The sequence below is a fragment of the Ornithorhynchus anatinus genome, chromosome 1, assembly GCF_004115215.2.
Source record: "Ornithorhynchus anatinus isolate Pmale09 chromosome 1, mOrnAna1.pri.v4, whole genome shotgun sequence".
Taxonomy (NCBI): Eukaryota; Metazoa; Chordata; class Mammalia; order Monotremata; family Ornithorhynchidae; genus Ornithorhynchus; species Ornithorhynchus anatinus.
Genome location: NC_041728.1, coordinates 65,334,478 through 65,354,482, shown reverse-complemented (window position 1 = coordinate 65,354,482; position 20,005 = coordinate 65,334,478). Strand labels below are relative to the sequence as shown.

The 20,005-nt window shown below is 50.2% G+C and overlaps 1 protein-coding gene across 1 annotated transcript in view; it reads left to right on the top strand.

Annotated features, from left to right (window-relative positions):
* AHNAK2 (AHNAK nucleoprotein 2) overlaps nt 1-20,005 on the top strand; it is a 55,319-nt gene that overhangs the window by 13,107 nt on the left and 22,207 nt on the right. The window contains exons 3-7 of the mRNA XM_039913790.1: nt 7,269-7,327; nt 7,636-7,734; nt 11,241-11,348; nt 13,628-13,769; nt 16,808-16,989. Of these exons, the coding sequence (XP_039769724.1) occupies nt 7,269-7,327; nt 7,636-7,734; nt 11,241-11,348; nt 13,628-13,769; nt 16,808-16,989 (590 nt within the window). The remainder of the gene's footprint in view (nt 1-7,268; nt 7,328-7,635; nt 7,735-11,240; nt 11,349-13,627; nt 13,770-16,807; nt 16,990-20,005) is intronic.

The window sequence follows — 20,005 nt, the reverse complement described above, 5'->3', positions numbered from 1 at the left end:
CTCAACCATAAAGCGGAGCTTACGACCCTGTTCTCCCTCCTACTTAGGCTCTGAACCCCATGTGGGACAGGATCTGTGTCCGTCAGGATTCATTTCTTTCTCGAATAGTGCTTGACCCATAGTAAGCCTTAACAAATAAAATGATCATTACCATTATTTTAATGATTATCATTAATCATTAGCTGATCTGGCAGTGGCCGGCCTCATCCTTCCCTTCCCTCACCTTGTCCCATCTTACCTATCTGCTCTTTTCCCCTGCTATTCCCCTACTCACTCTTTTCATTCTTCCAAGCTCACCTTCTGGATCTGTATACCTCACTCCTGATTCTTCCTCCTCTGTCACTTCATTCATGCTGTTCTCTCACTCCCCAAATCCAACAGACCACAGCTCTCCTCCTCACATTTAAAGCCCTCCTAAATCCCCACCTCTTCCACAAGTCTTCCCCACTTGTGAGGAAGGCTCACTCGACTCCTGGTGGGAATGGTCTGTTTTGAGGCCTAAAATAAACTTGCCCCATCTTACCTGTCTGCCCTACCCTGCTATTCTCCAACTCACTCTTTTCATTCTTCCAAGCTCACCTTCTGGATCTGAACCTCACTCTTTACTCTTCTTCCTCTGTCCCTCACTCATGTTGTTCCCTTGTTCCCCATATCCAACAGACCACAGCTCTCCTTACATTTAAAGCTCTCCTAAATCCCCACCTTCTCCAACAACTCTTCCTCGATTAATTTCTCTATGTTAACTTTAAGCCATTGGCCACTTTAGCATCCTCAGAACTCATCCACGTATGGTTATAGGATTGTTTCTTTTGAGCAGTCCAGTTGTAAATATTTCCGCGGGGCTTTTCTCAACTGCTCCTGGTGAACCTCTCACACTGAGTAGAATCAGGGTAGAGGAGTGAAGACCCCGCTGCCCTGCTTCATTTAGGGATCTTGTGCCCGAGTTCATTTCTGATGCCTCTGTCTGCTTCCCTGGACACCTTCTCGGTGGTCAGGATGGAGCCTTATCTCCCTACCTCTTCTCCCTACTGAAGGAAGGGGATGCCTCTGGGCCTAGTCCTTAGTGCTTACTTGTACATTCCAAGCGCTTAGTACAGTGCTCTGCACATAGTAAGCGCTCAATAAATACTATGGAATGAATAGTGTTTTCAACTGTGACAGAGGGGAGAAACAGTCTTTCAAGGGGCAGATGCCTGAAGCTGCAGGAACCTAGAGCTTCAGGTATCCAGAACTGCAGGTAGGGAGCAGACTTGACTCCCGTGTTTCCTGTATCAGAGTACTCCCCTTCTCAGGCAGACACTCGATCCGTAGTGGATAGAGCACGTGCCTGGAAGCCAGAAGGTCATGGGTTTTAATCCCAGCTCCACCACTTGTTTGCTGGGTGACCTTGGGCAAGTCACTTTACTTCACTGGGCCTCAGTTAACTCATCTGTAAAATGGGGATTGTGACTGTGGGCCCCACATGGGACAGGGGCTGTGTCCAAACCGATTTGCTTGTATCCATCCCAGCACAGTACAGTCCTGGCACGTAGTAAACACTTGACAAATATCACAATTATTATTACTCACTCTTCACAATGACTTTCTCTGTAGATTTAGACCAAAGGAATGTTTTCCTTTACAATATTTGAGTAGGAAGAAAAAAGGGATGCTAAAACCAGTTTGGGCTCTGAGACATGGAGAATAAACAGAGAACAAAGGGGTGCCCCCTCAGGGATGCAGACATGACTGGTACCATCGCACAAGACCTTACCACTGGCAACAGAAGCAGCTCCTGTGGATTATAGGCCGCAGGAAATAACTCCTTCATTTGTTTCCAGGATTAAGACCCACCCCGCCTCCCCTGCTTCCTGCTGACTTTGCCAAGGTGTCCATCCCTCCTGGAGACACTCTCATCCCCACAGCTTCTGCTTTGTCACAAATTTGGACAACCCAACTCTCTAGACAGAAAATAACTCAGAGGCTCTCAGCAACTTCCATTAGCCTCTCAGGCCAACTTCCAATTCACATTAACCTTTGCCAAACACCTTATCCTTCACTGCTTTCTTCTCCCTCCCTGCCGATATCCCACCTGTTCTTTGTGCCCCTCCCCATTCTTGTCCATCCTGTAAGTCTGCTGCCATACCTTTTCCTGAAAGCCATATTTTCCCCAAACTCTGTTGTCTTACCTGTTGTTTTATTCCCCTCCATGTTTCCTAGTCCGCTGCAGACCTCTTCAGGGACAAGCTAGGGCCCTAGGGTGATTCTAGCATCAGGATCTGAGTTCTCCCACCTGCCCAGTGTCTTTGTGCTTGGAGACTTCTTCCCCTTTCTCCTTCCATTCAGTATCATTCCTGAGTGTCAGGTTTTCTTAATTGGTCCTCCGCCACCATTCAAGTATGTCTAGCATGGTTCCCTATCAGCTGCAATCAGAAAGAATTAACTTCAGCTGCTTGATAAGTTTGGACAATTTCAGCTGCTTCCAGTCATTTTTATCCTGTTTTAGCCCAATTACTGGCACACAATAAAATATTATTGCTAATATTAATGTTGTTCTTACTCCTATGAGCATTTCAGGGTGGCAGCCTGCCCCAGCCTCCCAGCACCCCCCTGTGTCCTACCTAGACCATTAGCCCCAAGCGCTTAGAACACCGCTTGGCACACAGTAAGTGCTGAAAAAATACCATAAAAAATCCCAAGCCTGGTTAGGTTGCAAAGGTTTCATCTTCCGCCTGGTATCATGCATGAAATTTGAATTTTTCCTTTGCTTCAGTATCCCTGGGTAGGCAGTGATCCTGAAATCCCTACATTGTCAGGTTCTGCTTCCTCCTTTCAGATGCTGATAGATTAGAGCTACTAAATGATGAGAGAAATTCTCCCCCTGCTAAATTTAGGACTATTACAACCCACCGAGAATCCTCTTTGAGGTTTTAATCCCTTGCTCTCAAGTCGAATGCCCATTTTAATCACTGCTAGGCCGAGTAGCATTCAGTCGTGTTTAAATTTCTGGAGCTTCCGGCGGTTCCGTGTCTGGAAAGAAATCTGTGCCGCATCATCTCCATCCTGGATGTCAAGTGGCAAGATACGAACAGTGACATTCTGGAATGCAGTCAGTCTTCTAGCATCAAAGCTCTGCTCACCTTAATAATAATAATAATAATGTTGGTATTTGTTAAGCGCTTACTATGTGCAGAGCACTGTTCTAAGCGCTGGGGGAGACACAGGGTAATCAGGTTGTCCCACGTGAGGCTCACAGTCTTAATCCCCATTTTACAGATGAGGTAACTGAGTCACAGAGAAATGAAGTGACTTGCCCACAGTCACCAAGCTGACAAGTGGCGGAGCCAGGATTCAAACCCATGACCCCTGACTCCCAAGCCCGGGCTCTTTCCACTGAGCCACGCTGCTTCTCTAATACAGCTCCGAGGGGTGGGACGTGCCGAGGAAATCAGTGGCAGCAGGATACCCAAACAGCTGTTGTTTAGAGTTGAAATCGGGAAAGCGAAAACGGGGGGTGGGCAGAGGAAGCGGTTTAAGGACAAAGCCTCAGACAGGGCCACGCCTGAGCTGAAAACTGGAAGCCATCTGCTGAGGGTAGACAGGCATTGCACACTGTCAAAGTGGTTCTTTTTGAGAAAAAGCTTCATAAGGATCTAGAGAAGAGTAGATGGAAGAGAAAACAGCATCAGGCACTGCAAACGTTAAGCACAACAAGGGATAACCTTTCTGTGTGCCCAATATGGTCAGGATTGTGGATTCTGCATTGGCCTTTTCAGCCACACCCACGCTCATAGGTGAACCTCACTGTCAGTGGTGTCTTTCTTGGTTCCGGAAGGACAACAACCGTTCCCTCCAGGTACCACCCCCCAACCTTCAGCCAATTACCGCAGGTTTGATAGAACGGCCAACCAATGACACTCTTGTTTGTGGAGCTGAAGGCTGGTGAGGATGTGTCTCTCACGCAGCTCCAGGGCAGGACCGCTCCCTACCCACCGAGGAAGCAGGTGCCTATTAAGGAATGGGTTTCCCGAAACAACCCCAACCAGTCGATAATGACAGGAGTCAACAGTAAAATGGCGCTTACCTGGGACTCGGCCCTCGTAGCCTAGTGGATAGAGCACGGGCCTGGGAGTCAGGAGGATCTGGGTTCTAATCCCGTCTCTGCCACTTGTCTGCTGTGTAACCTTGGGCAAGTCACTTTAATAATAATAATGTTGGTATTTGTTAAGCCCTTACTATGTGCAGAGCACTGTTCTAAGCGCTGGGGTAGATACAGGGTAATCAGGTTGTCCCACATGAGGTCCACAGTTAATCTTCATTTTACAGATGAGGGAACTGAGGCACAGAGAAGTTAAGTAACTTGCCCACAATCACACAGCTGACAAGTGGCAGAGCCGGGAGTCGAAACCATGACCTCTGACTCCGAAGCCCAGGCTCTTTTCACTGAGCCACACTTTACTTCTCTGAGCCTCAGTTCCCTCATCTGTAAAATGGGGATTAAGACTGTGAGCCCCCCATGGGACGGGGACTGTGTCTAGCCTGATAAACTTGTATCTATTCCAGCACTTAGAACAGTGCTTGACACATAATAAGTGCTTAAAAGTACCAAGATAAATACCATCATACAGCCATGAGGGGCCACAGGAATGTTCAGATCCATACAGCTCTCTATGCTGTCCACTCTGGTGTCTGGGGAGGGCTGGGGCAACCCGAGCTCTACTGACCATCACTGGTGGAGGTAACTGAAGTCCACTGGGGCCTAAGCAGAGGGTGCGGCCTGCCAGTCGGAGATTCAGAGTCCGGACGGGCCTGTGGGCAGAGGGCCAGATGTTCTGCGGGCAGAGTCAACTGGCTGTCAAGGTGTAAAGCAGGGCAGGTGATCAGGGAACAGAATCATCAGGACTGGAAATAAGCAAACAGGAAGTGGCAGAAGGGGGAGAAGCAGCATGAGGAACATGCAGAGGGGCTAGTCTCACTTCGAACATGCCTGCCCTTCCCTTCAGTCCTGGACCTCCCCATCGATAGCCTCATCTAGCCTGAAAACTGAAACCAGGAGCCCATTAAGGTTCCTCGTGTGTGTTTGGGGGGTGCTGGGAATCCCGCAATCAATGGCATTTATCAAGCACTTACTCCATGCCCAACACTATTCATTCAGTCATTCAATCATATTGAGCACTTACTGTGTGCAGAGCACTGTACCTAACACTTGGGAGAGTACAATATAACAGCAAATAGATACATTCCTGCCCAAAAAGAACTCACAGTTTAGAGAGAGTTCATACTAAGTGTTTATAAGTGTTTATATATTATAAATTATTCATTTATATTAATGTCTGCCTCCCCATCTAGACCGAAAGCTTGTTGTGGGCAGGGAATGCGTCTGCTAACTCTGTTGTACTGTACTCTCCCAACTGCTTAGTACAATGCTCTGCACGTGGTAAGTGCTCAATAAATACCGATGATTGACTGATAGGTGCTTGAGAGTATCATAGAGTTAGCAGACATGGTCCCTGCCTGCAGGAGAGGCAGGCAGTAAAATTACTGGGAGGAGGAAGTCATAGAGCATAAAGACAGGCATGTAAGGGCTTTGAGGAGCTGGAAGCTCTTAAGTGCTGAGGTGGTGCGGAAGGACAGTCAGTTGGGGGAAGTAGGACAGAGATAGGAATGGGATCCCGCAGAGGAGCTGGTTCCTGGGAGCTGCTGGTTTGTGGCTGGGCTAATTGTTCAGGGCAGGGCCAACTGTGAGGCCACCTAGGACCTGGCACCTGGGAAATTGGGCTGGTAACAGCTCATCTGGCCTTGGAGGGCAAATCCAACTGCGGAGAGAGGAAACTGGGATTTTCCTTCATCATGCAGAGAGAGAACTGGGATTTCCCTTAGTTGTGCGGGGGACAGTTCGGGCCATGAGGAGGAGAAAGGACTGGGATGCGATTATGTGGAGAGGAGAGGGTACCTTCCTGTTCCGTGACCCCAGACATCCCTGCCACCCAAGAGCTGCCTGCCCTCTGTATATATCTGTAATTTGTTTATTTGCCTATCTCCCCTTCTAGACTGTAAGCTTGCTGTGAGCAGGGAACGTGTCTACCAACTCTGTTATACTGTACTCTCCCAAGAGCTTAGTACAGTGATAGATCAACTGATTGGCCAGAGGGCAACAGGATAGAGCAGGGTCTAAACCAGCCCAGTGATGTCTTGACTCGGCTAGCCCGAGTCCCTCTCCCTGTGTTTGGGGTGTGACAGGAATGTGGACCTCGGGAGAAGTGCGGGGGGAGTGGATAGAGCACGGGCCTAGGAGTCAGAAGCACTTAGTACAGTGCCTGGCACATAGTAAGTACTTAACAAATAGCTTTAAAAAAAAAAACAAAAAATGTGACTAGCCCCTGGTCACCCAATATGCAAGTGGAAGAACCGGGATTAGAACCCAAGTCTCCTGGATCCTCTAGGACATGTTGAAGCATCAGAGATGTTGCCCCAAACCCCCTGTAAAGCCCCACCATGTCAGCCCCAGATACTGAAGTTCTCCCTTATCCCTTCCCAAAGAGCAGGCCAGGCTGAGAGCTCGTGGCTGATGCCAGGGACCTCTGGAAGCGTCGGTGGGTCCCAGCCTTCCAGACGCTTCTCCCGTATGAATCCTGCAGGGTTAAACCACTCGCCGACCCGGCTCCGAGGTGGCATCATGCCCAGCACCGCTGGGATTTGGGTGCCGCTGCCACTTTTCGCCCACACCTCTCAGGCGGCCTCTGGTCTTGCTCCCGGCCCGAGACTCCCGAGCATTCCAGCTTGTTTGGGAGAGCTGCCCTTCACACAAAGCGCTGATTGTCGGGGCATCTGTGGAAAGCGGCTCCGGGCCCTCAGAGGCTGGCCTCGTTACAGCGGGGGTTTATCGCTCAGAAGCGACATGGTCGGGAACTGGACTCTCCTCAAACAAGGATCTCTGCTCCTGGTCGAAGCCGGGTTGGAAGCTGAATCTACTGACTCTGTCTCCTGTCGATGGGGTTTGCGAGTCGTGTGAGGGGTTGGGCTGCCCTCCTCAGCCTGCTCTGCCTGGCAAGGCTCCGGGAACTCGGGAAGTGTGGGCTCAGACAGGGGCTGGAGAGACATCCCAGGGTAGGCCCCTTGTGACAGTGGTGGGAGCAGAGAATGTTTGTGGGGAGTGGCTGACAGACACTACCGGGCGTGGGTCCAGTCAGTCTGGTCACCATCATCCAGGTACCTCCGCCATCTGGTCAGTCCCCCAAGGTCCTGTCCATCTGGTCAGCGGTTTCTGATGCTTGGCTGTCTCTTTGCAGGGTCTGGCAGGAGGCTGCAGCCCCGGGATCCTGACGCTGAAACCGAGGAAGGCACTTCTGTGAGTGTTCTGGGCCGGGCCGGGCCGGGCTGGGCTGCGTCGGGCTGACAGTGCTTCCCCATTCTGCCTGGCTCCATCCCACTCAGGGCCGGGGGCAGGGGATGGGAAGCCGGCTGGACGCCAGCGTCCACTTCAGTACCTTGGCCCCGTGGTATCACCACCCGATAGGTGGTCTTCGGCCCTAGCTATCTGACCCCGTGTGATGGCCAGGAGGAGATGGAGTGTCAACAGTGGAGGGAGGGGCAGGGAGGAGGGTGAGCCATCACTCTGGATTTGGGGCCTCAAACCACGGTCCATCTGTCTTGCAGGTGAATGAGGTGCCCATGGAAGAAATCATCCGGCCTCGGCCACAGGGTTCCTCTCCAGTGTATGAGTTCTGCATAGACCAAGAGAACTTCAACCGCCAGGCAAGGGACCCCATGCCCGCTCTGGGCTGGTCACTGCTCTGAATCAGTCACTGTCCTGGGCCGGACACTGCCCCAGTCCTAGCCAGGAGCTCTGCCCGGCTTTGGTGACTCTGACTTATATTCACTGGGTACTCAGCTTGCATCCCCAGAGTCAGGATGATCCCCAAATTCATTCATTCATTCAAGTGTATTTATTGACTGCTTACTGTGTGCAAAGCACTGCACTGAATGCTTGGGAGAATACAATATAACAATAAACAGACACATTCCCTGCCCACAGTGAGCTTACAGCCTAGAGGGGGAGACAGATATTAATATAAACAATTAAATTATGGATATGTACATAAGTGTGGTGGAGCTGCGGAGGGAGATGAATTAGGGGAGCCAGTTAGGGTAATGGAGAAGGGAGTGGGAGAAGAGGAAAGGAGGACTTAGTCAGGGAAGGCCTCTTGGAGGAGTTGTGCCTTTATTTAGGCTTTAAAGTAGGGGAGAATTAACATTCTTCAAGCCAAGTCCCCAGAGCAGGGGGATCCCAAATTCCATCTGTCCCAGAGGTCAGCTTTTAATCCTCTTTCTGGACATGGAGAGGAGATGAGATGGGGGAGTGTCCAGCCCAGGCCTCACTGTCCCCAAAAAAGGACACATGAGAGCAAAACAGGGAAAAGAGTGGGGGTTGGGGGCATGGAAGGAAGAAACCTTCTTCAGGAAGGCCCTGCTGGCAGGTCTACAGTCCAGGGAAAAATCTATAGCTACTGAGGACTCAGTTGTCCTCTCCAGCCCATCAGCCCCTACCTGAGCCACACCAACCTCAGTCCATATCTAGCCCGGGGCTCTTCAGAAGAAGCTAGTTCACAGCTGATCCCAATTGCCCTGGGAGCCACCTCCGAACTATGAGAGTGAAAGTAACCGGAGGTTTGGTGGTCTGAGGGCCAGATGGGAGACAGATGAGGAATTGCAGGGGTGGATGGTAGCCGCTACCACTTCCTCGAGCCCCCTGGGGGCCCAAATTCCGGAAGGGCAGCTCTCCCAGTCTCAGATAGGCAGGCTGGGCTCCACTTTGCCACTGTGACCTTCAGGGGATCTCCCTGAGGGATTGGCGGGTCTCCGGCCACACAGGGACAAGAGAATGGTTTCTGTCAGGGGCAATGGGGATGGAACAGGGACTCTTAGGGGAGGAAAAATCCTGCATTTCTCTCTGTGAGACTCCCTGGTCCCTCCCTCAGCAGCAGGGATCCGCTGCTCACTGGGGTCTCTCCAGGGTCGGCCATAGTAATAATAATTACGGTACCTGTTAAGCTCTTACCATGTAAATAATAATAATAATAATAATGTTGGTATTTGTTAAGCGCTTACTGTGTGCCGAGCACTGTTCTAAGCGCTGGGGTAGACATAGGGGAATCAGGTTGTTCCACGTGGGGCTCACAGTCTTAATCCCCATTTTACAGATGAGGGAACTGAGGCACAGAGAAGTTAAGTGACTTGCCCACAGTCACACAGCCGACAAGTGGCAGAGCTGGGATTCGAACTCATGAGCCCTGACTCCAAAGCCCATGCTCTTTCCACTGAGCCACGCTGCTTCTCATGCCAAGCACTGTACTGAGCCCTGAAATAGATTCAAGTTAGGTTGGGCACAGTCTCTGTCCCACACAGGGCTCACTCTCAGTCCCCATTTTGCAGATGAGGTAACTGAGGCCCAGGAAAGTAAAGTGACTTTTCCAAGGTCACACAGCAGACACGTGGCAGAGCCAGGCTCCCAGGGCCGTACTCTATCCACTAAGCCACACTTCTGGGGAAGAGGAGGGATTCTGCAGGGTGGTGGAAATTTAGCCAGGGCCCTTACAGAGCCCCTCCAGAGCCCCTCAGGAGCCTCCAGAGTCTCCCTGGCCCCGAGGCTCTCGGCTGGGTTTCAGCAGGAAGAGCCGGGAAGTTGATGGCTGGTTGGTTAGAGCTTTAGCTTGGTCAGGATGGATCACTGGGTTCAGACCACAGGCATGTGGAAGGGCTGGGATTGAAAGTTCACCCCGAGAGTGGCATGGCATCTCCTGAAATGTTGCCCCGAGGCTAGGGGTGACCTTTGCAGCATCTGAAGGAGTAAATTTCCAGCTACCAGCAAACCTGCAGAGAGAAAATGTGAAATGAGGTGGGAGTAGAGTGTCAGGGGATGTAACTTAAATGCAAGTTGAACCCAGGCAGAAGGGTGGCTTTGTGCTGGGGAATCCACGTGGAAACCACCTCCTTCCCCACCTCCCCAACCACATGATCACACACATACCCATGTATCCATATTTATGCATGTTCACAAGCATTGATGCAAAAATGTAATAATAATGTTAATAATGTTGGTATTTGTTAAGCGCTTACTATGTGCCGAGCACTGTTCTAAGCGCTGGGGTAGACATAGGGGAATCAGGTTGTCCCACGTGGGGCTCACAGTCTTCATCCCCATTTTACAGATGAGGGAACTGAGGCACAGAGAAGTTAAGTGACTCGCCCACAGTCACACAGCCGACAAGTGGCAGAGCCGGGATTCGAACTCATGAGCCCTGACTCCAAAGCCCATGCTCTTTCCACTGAGCCACGCTGCTTCTGTTTACTCATGAACATGGATATGTGAACCCTCACTTACATGAATAGATGTAAAGACACCCATTCGTGTTTCTGCACACATGTATACTTCTTGCGGTCAACTGCAGGCATCTATTAATGGACACATGCACATATCAACATATACTGCCACATGGACACATACATGAACACAGAAAAATCTGCATAAAACCAAATAATATACAGAGGTGCACGCACATGCAACTCCCATGCACATAAGCCTTCATCCACATGCTATCAGATGCACACCTTTGTGTATTCTCTTACACACTTAGGGGCACCCACCTGGGATGAGGGTATTGTCTAAAAGGAACTACAAATGGAGCAGAGAGTATGGAGCGTGGAAGATGGAGAAGGGACACCAATGGAGTCCCTGGAAAAGTCTGCTAGGACAGCCAAGATGAAGCTCAAAGGCCATCCCAAAGGAGAGAGGACTCTGCTATCTTCTCTGGCCATAGAGGGGTCCTCACACCTGGCCTCCATGCCCCCTGCCACCATCTTAGGGGGCAAGATGGTGGGAAAGGGAGGAGGGCAGACAGGAACCTGAGATGAAGCTGGAATCCATGTGGACCACCATGGGGAATATGGGGAATACGAGGAAGGGAAGTGGTGGAAAGGGGAGGGGAAGTAAAAGGAGGGGAGGAAGAGGAGGAGTGAAGAGAGTTGGGAGAGACAGGCAGGTAAGGAGAGCGGTGCAGAAGCACCAAAAGTGAGGGAACAGAGACCAGGTAGCTCCTCTCACCCGAGCTGGTGTCCAAGAGGGGCCCTTGTAGAGTTTGCCCATTACACTGGGGGCCCTTTCTGATCTGGTCCAGTTGGGGGTGGGAGGGGATCCAGTCTCTTTACAGCTGGGGAACCCCTGCTCCCCTCAGAGCATCATTTAACTGTTGCTCTTCTTCCAGTTGACCGAAGATTCATCTAGCGGGCGCTACTCCTCTGGTAGGCGAAAGTCACGAACGAAAAAGGATCCTGGGGACACACCAGCTTTCGACAAGATGAGCCAGCTGGAGGTGGGTCAGGACCCGTAGACCGGGCCCATAACCTTGCAATGAGCGATGGGGCGGGGCGGATCCAGCTGGGGAGGTGGGCCGGGCCAGGCCAGGTCTGAAATAGCCAGTTGCAGTATGACCAAGAGCTAGGAATTACCTAGTGACTAGGCATCAGCTAGAAACCACTCTTGATCGTCCGGCCTGGCGTCATAAGGAAGGAAGAGGTCAAGACTCCATCCCTCTGGATTTAGATGTCAGCCAGCACTGAGGTAGAAGACCCGGTCCTTGGTTGAAATCAGGAGTCAGGCTGAGAAAAGAACCAGAGAACTTGCCCCCTTTCTTCCCTACATCATGATAGGTTGCCCTCACTTTCAGGGCAGCACCCTTCTGATTTCACAGTTGTCAAAAACTTACAATGACCAAGCAGGCCAGACAATCCATTTATGTGCAGCCCATTTTTCATTCATTCATTAAATCGTATTTACTGAGCGCTTACTGTGTGCAGAGCACTTTACTAAGCACTTGGGATGTACAGTTTGGCAACAATTAGAGACAATCCTTGTCCAACAACTTGCTCAAAATCTAAAAGTGGGAGACAGACAGCCAACCAAAACAAGTAGCCAGGCATCAATACCATCAAAATATATAAATAGAATTATAGATATATATATACATAATAAAATAGAGTAATAAATAATATATATAAATATACACAAATGCTGAGGGGAGGGGAAGGGGGGAGAGCAGAGGGAGGGAGTCGGGGAGAAGGGAAGGGGAGGAGGGGCAGAAGGAAAGGGAGGGGTCAGTCTGGGAAGGCCTTCTGGAGGATGTGAGCTCTTAGTAGAGCTTTGAAGAGGGAAAGAGAGTTAGTTTGGCAGATGTGAGGAGGGAGGGCATTCCAGGTGAGTGGTAGGACATGGGCCAGGGGTCGATGATGGGGTAGGCGAGAACGAAGCACGGTGAGGAGGTTAGCGGCGGCAGAGGAACAGAGTGTTTGCGCTGGGCTGTAGAAGGAGAGAAGGAAGGTGAGGTAGGAGGGGGCAAGGTGATGGGTAACACCCACTGAAAAGGACCAGGACTTTGTGATTGTAATATTAATAATGCATGTGCCAGGCACTGTATTAAGCACTGGGGTTTATACAAGCAAAATTTAGTTGGACATAGTCCCTGTCCTGCATGAAATTCACAGTCTTCATCTCCATTTTACAGATGAAGCAACTGAGACACAGAGAAGTGAGGTGACTTGCCCAAGGTCACATAGAGGACACGTAGTGGAGCCGGGATTAGAACCCAGGTCCTTCTGACTTCAGGACTGTGCTCTATCCACTAAGCCATGTTGCTTGTCGTCATGGGGATCGTCTCCCCATGTCACTCTGTACAGAGCTGCTTGCAATGTACATCATTGTCATTTGGAGTGGAAAACACCCTTGGCGGTGACTTGCAAATGGGTGTAGCCAAGGCAGGACCCCCTGAACCAACTATGTCATGCACACACAGACTGGACTGCCGCGTACAGTGTTTGCTGGGCCTGCCCCCTATATTCTCATTTGCCTCTTTGACTCTTGATAGATCAATTAATCAGTCAGTGGTGTTTATTGAGTGCCTACTGTTTGCAGAGCACTGTACTAATTCATTCATTCATTCATTCATTCATTCAATAGTATTTATTGAGCGCTTACTATGTGCAGAGCACTGTACTAAGCGCTTGGAATGAACAAGTCGGCAGCAGATAGAGACAGTCCCTGCCGTTTGACGGGCTTACGGTCTGATCGGGGGAGACGGACAGACAAGAACAATGGCAATAAAGTGTAGAGGAGCTCCTTTCTGGATCGCAGTGCACTAGAATGGTCCATCTGTCCCCCTGTCTCCCAGCTCTCAGCCCAAAGCTGGCATTGCCTGGGGCTACACTTTACTGCATCCTTAAAGCATTTCCTCTGTCTCCCTTGTTTCACACACTCTAAGTGCCTAGTACATATTTTTTATTTTCTAACCATTTCAGTGGCCTTATCAGATGCAGGCCTGGCAGTGGGGTTAGTCCATAATCAGCTCGTGGGCTATAAGAAGCTCCTGGAGGGCAGGGATCATGTCTACTAATTCTATTGTACTCTCCCAAGCGCTTAGTACAGTGTTCTAACACAAGAGGCTCTGAATTCTCAGTGGTCTGCCCAGAGTAGGTGCTCACACAATACTTTCGGCTGATCGATTAAGGGGTAGCTCTCCCCTCACTCCCCCATCCCCACCAAAGACAAACTAACCCCCCTCCACTTTCCAATCCTGAATTTCCTTTCTGGTTGGCCCAGGGCCTCCCGGAAGTGACCTTGAAGACCGAAGTGGAAGCTGGAGCTAGTGGCTTTAGTGTCGCAGGTGGCGGGCGTGACGGCATCTTTGTGAAGCAAGTCCTGAAGGATTCCACGGCAGCCAAGCTCTTCAGTCTGAGAGAAGGTAGGTTCCAACCTCTGTGCTTTTTCCCTTGTACCCCAAGACCAAGTACCAAGGTTCTGGAGAGGACTGGAAGAGGCAGTCTAGTAAGTGGATGCGACCTGGCACCGCCGGGACTGATTCTGAGGCTCAACACCCTGGTGTTCCCTAACCATTCCTAGACCAGGGCAGCTGGGCAGCGGCCAAGGGCGGATCCAGCCCGGGGGGACTTAGAAGGCCAGCCTCATCACTGGTCACTTTCCGGTCGTGGTGTTGGAGGGTTTGGGGAAGCAGGCAGGATGCTTTCTACCCTCCGCTTCAGTGCCGGCCAGACAGGTCTGAGGGCCAATGGGGAGGCGGCCCAGCCTGGGGACTCTCCCCTTCCGACTGGGCCCTGGGGCCCGGGGCAGCCAACCCAGTAGCCCAGTGTTCGTTCTGCTCCTTCCCACAGCTCTAGGTGCCAGTATGGCAGAGGGAAGGCAGAGGGGCCTGGTGTGGAGGCAGTGACAGACTTCCCACTGTAACAATGGGGCCGAAGCCTCCCCGCCTACAGACCCCTGGGCCCCTGAGAGAGTGTGGGGAACAGATTAGCCCCTCCAGAATAGCTCCCTGACTTCTACCAGCTCTGCCTTTTATCTATTCCTACTGGAACATTTCTCTCCTGGGGGCCCACTTCTAAACTCATCTTTATTAGAGCCCTTTTCAGAGATAACTTTCTGTTCCAATCCAATGAGCGAACAGAACTCCATTACCTCACTGTTACTCCACTTGGCTTTTGAACCAAAGCTACTTGGGGATCTATTCTCCCTGGTTAAATATCTTCTCTCCCCATGCTCCCCAAATCACATGTCCTCACAAAGTGAATTTAAATGCACGAGGTTGTAAACAGAATCCATTTTTCTAGAGTTACCTCAGGGGAGAGTTATGACAGGAGAGCACCCACGAGCTCTCCCCCAACTCTGCACCCCTGCTTGATTTCATTCCTGGATCAGGCGAAGACCACTCCACACATATAATAATTACATAAAATGGTGGTATTTGTTAAGTGCTTATGATGATGATGTTGGTATTTGTTAAGCGCTTACTATGTGCAGAGCACTGTTCTAAGCGCTGGGGTAGACACAGGGGAATCAGGTTGTCCCACGTGGGGCTCACAGTCTTAATCCCCATTTTACAGATGAGGGAACTGAGGCACAGAGAAGTTAACTAGAGAAGCAGCGTGGCTCAGTGGAAAGAGCACGGGCTTTGGAGTCAGGGCTCATGAGTTCGAATCCCAGCTCTGCCACTTGTCGGCTGTGTGACTGTGGGCAAGTCACTTAACTTCTCTGTGCCTCAGTTCCCTCATCTGTAAAATGGGGATTAAGACTGTGAGCCCCACGTGGGACAACCTGATTTCCCTATGTCTACCCCAGCGCTTAGAACAGTGCTCGGCACATAGTAAGCGCTTAACAAATACCAACATTATTATTATTACAGCTGACAAGTGGCAGAGCTGGGATTCGAACTCATGAGCCCTGACTCCAAAGCTCGTGCTCTTTTCACTGCACCACGCTGCAAAGCACTGTTCTAAGCGCTGGGGACACAAGGTGATCAGGTTGTCCCGCGTGGGGCTCACAGTTTTAATCCCCATTTTACAGATGAGGTAACTGAGGCACAGAGAAGTGAAATGACTTGCCCAAAGTCACACAGCTGGCAAGTGGTGGATCCGGGATTAGAACCCACGACCTCTGACTCCCAATCCAGGGCTCTTTCCACTGAGCCACGCTGCTTCTCTACGGTATTACTATATGTCAAGCACTCTGGCAGTTTCAAGATAATTAGATTGGACACAGTCCCTGTGCCACACAGGGCTCACAGTCTTCATCCCCATTTTGCAGATGAGATAACTGAGGCACAGAGAAGTGAAGTGACTTGCCCAAGATCACACAACAGACAAGTGGTTGAGCCGGGATTAGAACCCCTATCATCTGACTCCCAAGCCTGTGCTCCTCCCGTTAGGCCATGCTCGACTGGGCTAGGTGGCGGGCTGGGATTTGAGGTTACACTTTACAGATGGGTTTCCTCCGTGGACTCTAGTGATCTGCTCGTTCAGCACCAGGGATTCCGGCTTAGAGTTTACTCACAGTTTGAGACACCTCATGGGACAAGGCACTTGGGGATAATAATAATACTAATATTAATACTAGTGACATATGTTAAGCATTCACAATGTACCAAGAACTGCACTAAGTGCTGGGTAGATACAAGATAATCAGGTCAGAGTCCCTGACCCACTTGGAGCTCACGGTTAGTGGGTGAGGAGAGCAGGTCAACTTTATCCCCATTTTACAGATGAGGAACTGAGGCCCATATAAATGAAGTGACATGCCCAAAGTCAAGCCAGAGAAGAAGCAGTGTGGCCTAGTGAATAGAGCATGGGCCTGGGAGTCAGAAGGACCTAGGTTCTAAATCCACCTCTGCCACTTGTCTACTGTGTGACCTTGGGCAAGTCACTTAACTTCTCTATGCCTCAGTTACGTCCTCTGTAAAATGGGGATTAAGACTGAGAACCCCAGATGGTACATGGACTGTGTCCAACCTGATTAGGTTGCATTTACCCCGGCACTTAGTACAGTGCATAGCCCACAGCAAGTGCTTAAAAAATTCTATTAAAAAGGGTCACACAGCAGGAAAGTGGCAGAGCCAGGATTAGATACCATCTTGGGGTACCCTCTCCCTGGTTATCCGGAGAAGGGGGCTGGGGAACGTGTGGGAAAGGAAGAAAGGAGGAGGGTGAACAGCACAGTTGCATTCCTATTTTGAAGTTGAAAACTCTCCAGATCAACTTGAGACAGCGTTATCCCAAGGGGTTGTGGTGACAGTCCCTGATGGGGCGAAGGGAGATGCAGGTTTCAATCCCATCTGAGACATCAATTAGCTGTGTGACTTGGGGCAAGCCGCTCACCCTCTCTGGGTGATAGGTTTCTCCACGGGTGTTGCAAAGACCTGCCTTCGACCCTCCTGGCAGGGATTTAGAGGGAGAGGGATCCAGAGCTGAGGGCCATATCTTCTTTCTCTTTCAGGGGATCAGCTTCTCAGTGCCACAATATTCTTTGACAATATTAAATATGAAGACGCCCTCAAGATTCTCCAGCATTCCGAGCCGTACAAAGTCCAGTTCAGTCTCAAGCGCAGACTTTCCGGGAAAGAGGGCCAGGGGCCAACTCAGCCCAAGGCAGAGGATCAGAAAGGAACTGCAAAACAGGTAGGGCGATTTCCCTCTCCTCAGAGCCACAAGAGTCATGTGAAATACTGCCACAGGCACCATCCTGCCTCTGCTCCGGCTGAGCAGATGCCAAGTGAACTCCAGAGGAGAGAGTCGACTGTCAATAAAGGGTGAATGGCTACTTCGGATAAAACGGTCATGGTGGTGACGGGCCTTGACACTGGACATTGAGCAGGGAATGAGGTTGGGTGAGGGGAGAGGCAGCAACCGACCCTGAGGAGTGGCATTTAACCCCATCAGGCCTCTTAACTCCTTGTGCAAAGTCAGCCTCTTGGATCTGCTCCTTCTTCTGAACCCAAATGGCTCCCGCCTTCATCCAAGTTCTTGTTACACGGTGGTCCTGCTGGCCTCCCTGCCTCCAGCCTCTCTCTGCCTTGGACTCGACCACATGCTATATTCCTGCAGGAATCATCTTCCAGAAATGTTGCTCAGTCTGCATCTCTTCACTCCTCCAACCCCTCGTGGTTCCCCATCTCTCGCTGCCATCGAGCAGTAACTCTTATCCATTAGTTTCAAGGCTCTTCACGGGCTCTCTCCATGCTGCAAATCCATTCCATTCGCTGGTCACCCCTCAGCTCTCAGTTTCCACTCCTCCTTCCGAGTGTACCTGACTGCTGCCCTCCTCCCACCTCTCACTTTCCCTGTTCCTCCAGCCAGAAACTCTCTTACTCCACCAGACCGTCTCATCTTCCAAGCCCTCCTAAAAATACCCTTCCCCCGGGAAGACTTCCCTGATTAATTCTCAACATCTCAATTACACCAACACAACGCTACCCTCAGCCACACACATACATAAAAATCAGACCTATCCTCAGCACTACTTATGAATCCTTGTAAATTTAGATTTGCATATTCAATTTTTCAGTCATTTTCATCCAGATATATTTGCTATCCCAATATGTCCTTGTTCTTTCTTCGGCTCCCTCTGCTTATTTGGATCTTTAGTAAGTACTTTGCGCTAAAGCTCCATGTTAAGCACTGAGGTTAAATCAGAACTTGTCCCTGCCTCACACAATCTTTAAGGAAGGGAGAGCTGATGTTCCCAATTTATAGATGAGGGAGCCGAAACCCATAGAAGTTCAGTGTCTTGCCGTTGGGTAGGGATTGTCTCTATTTGTTGCTGAATTGTACTTTCCAAGTGCTTAGTACAGTGCTCTGCACACAGTAAACGTTCAATACGTATGACTGAATGAATGGTGGCAGAGCTGGGACAGGCCCCTGAGGCTCCTGATCCCAACCTGGTGCTCTTTCCATCAGGCAAAGCTCACTATTTGTAAATTGTGTTTGCTCACCTAATTCCAACCAGTCAATCAATCAGTGGTTTGAGCACTTTCTGTGTACAGAGCACTGAATCAAGCACTTGGGATAGTAACAATAACAAAAATTATGGTATTTGTTAAGTGCTTTCTACGTGCCAGGCACGGTACTAATAATAAAGTTGGTATTTGATAAGCGCTTACTATGTGCCGAGCACTGTTCTAAGCGCTGGGAGAGATACAGGGTAATCAGGTTGTCCCACGTGAGACTCACAGTTAATCCCCATTTTACAGATGAGGGAACTGAGGCCCAGAGAAGTCAAGTGACTCGCCCACAGTCACACAGCTGACAAGTGGCAGAGCAGGAATTCGAACTCATGACCTCTGACTCCCAAGCCCATGCTTTTATTACGCCCTGGGGTTGGTAGAAGAAAATCAGGTTGGACACAGACCCTGTCTCAGATAGGATTCAGAGTCTTAATCCCCGACTGTGAGCCCATTGTGGGCAGGGATTGTCTTTATTTGTTGCTGAATTGTACTTCCCAAGTGCTTAGTACAGTGTTCTGCACACAGTAAGTGCTCAATAAATACGATTGAATGAATGAATTTTACAGATGAAGTAACTGAGGCACAGAGAAGTGAATTGTCTTGCCCAAGGCCACACAGCAGAGCAGGGATTATGACCTTCTGACTCCCAGGCCCGGGCTCTATCCACACGTCATGCTGCTTCCTCAAATAGATTTGGTAGACATGACGCCCGCCCACAAGGGGCTTCCAGTCTAGTGGACTGGAAGCTCCCAGAGGGTAGTCAGTGTGCGTATTGCTTCTGTTAAACTCTGCTGAGCACTCAGGGGAGGACCCCGAGAATAATGATGGTCCCTGACACTTGGCTGACCCAGATGGGGTTCAGTAAGATTTATGTACCACCTGGTCAGCCTCATAGCTAGGAAGATGCAACCTTCACTATCCCTTACATAGTGGACGGAGCACAGGCTTGGGAGTCAGAAGGTCATGGGTTCTCACCTTGGCTCTGCCACTTGTCTGCTGTGTGATCTTGGGCAAGTCACTTCATTTCTCTGTGCCTCAGTTACCTCATCTGTAAAATGGGGATTGAGACTATGATCCCGACATAGGGGACAGGGACTGTGTCCAACTCGATTTACTTGTATCCACTCCGGACCTTAGTACAGTGTCTGGCACATAGTAAGCGCTTAACAAATATCATTATTACTATTATTATGATTTTTATTACAACAGTCACCTCTTAGTGACCCCCCCCCAAATCAAGTCAGGCAGGCGCCTCTCAAAATGGCCATCAGCTCAGCAACCAGCTCCCAGGAAAATAGCACTCAGCCACACACAAATGCCCCCATTTAGCCAGACTGCTCTTTGGCATACAAAATCCTGGCGTTAATCCTTCATATCTTCATGTACTGTTGATGATTCTGGGCCTTTCTCCTATTAAGTTGGAGAAGCAGCATGGTTCAGTGGAAAGAGCACAGGCTTGGGGGTCAGAGGTCATGGGTTCGAATCCTGATCTGCCACTTGTCAGCTGGGTGACTGTGGGCAAGTCACTTCACTTCTCTGTGCCTCAGTTACCTCATCTGTAAAATGGGGATGAAGACTGTGAGCCTCATGTGGGACAACCTGATGACCCTGTATCTCCCCCAGCGCTTAGAACAGTGCTCTGCACATAGTAAGCGCTTAACAAATCCCAACATTATTATTAAGTTCCCAGT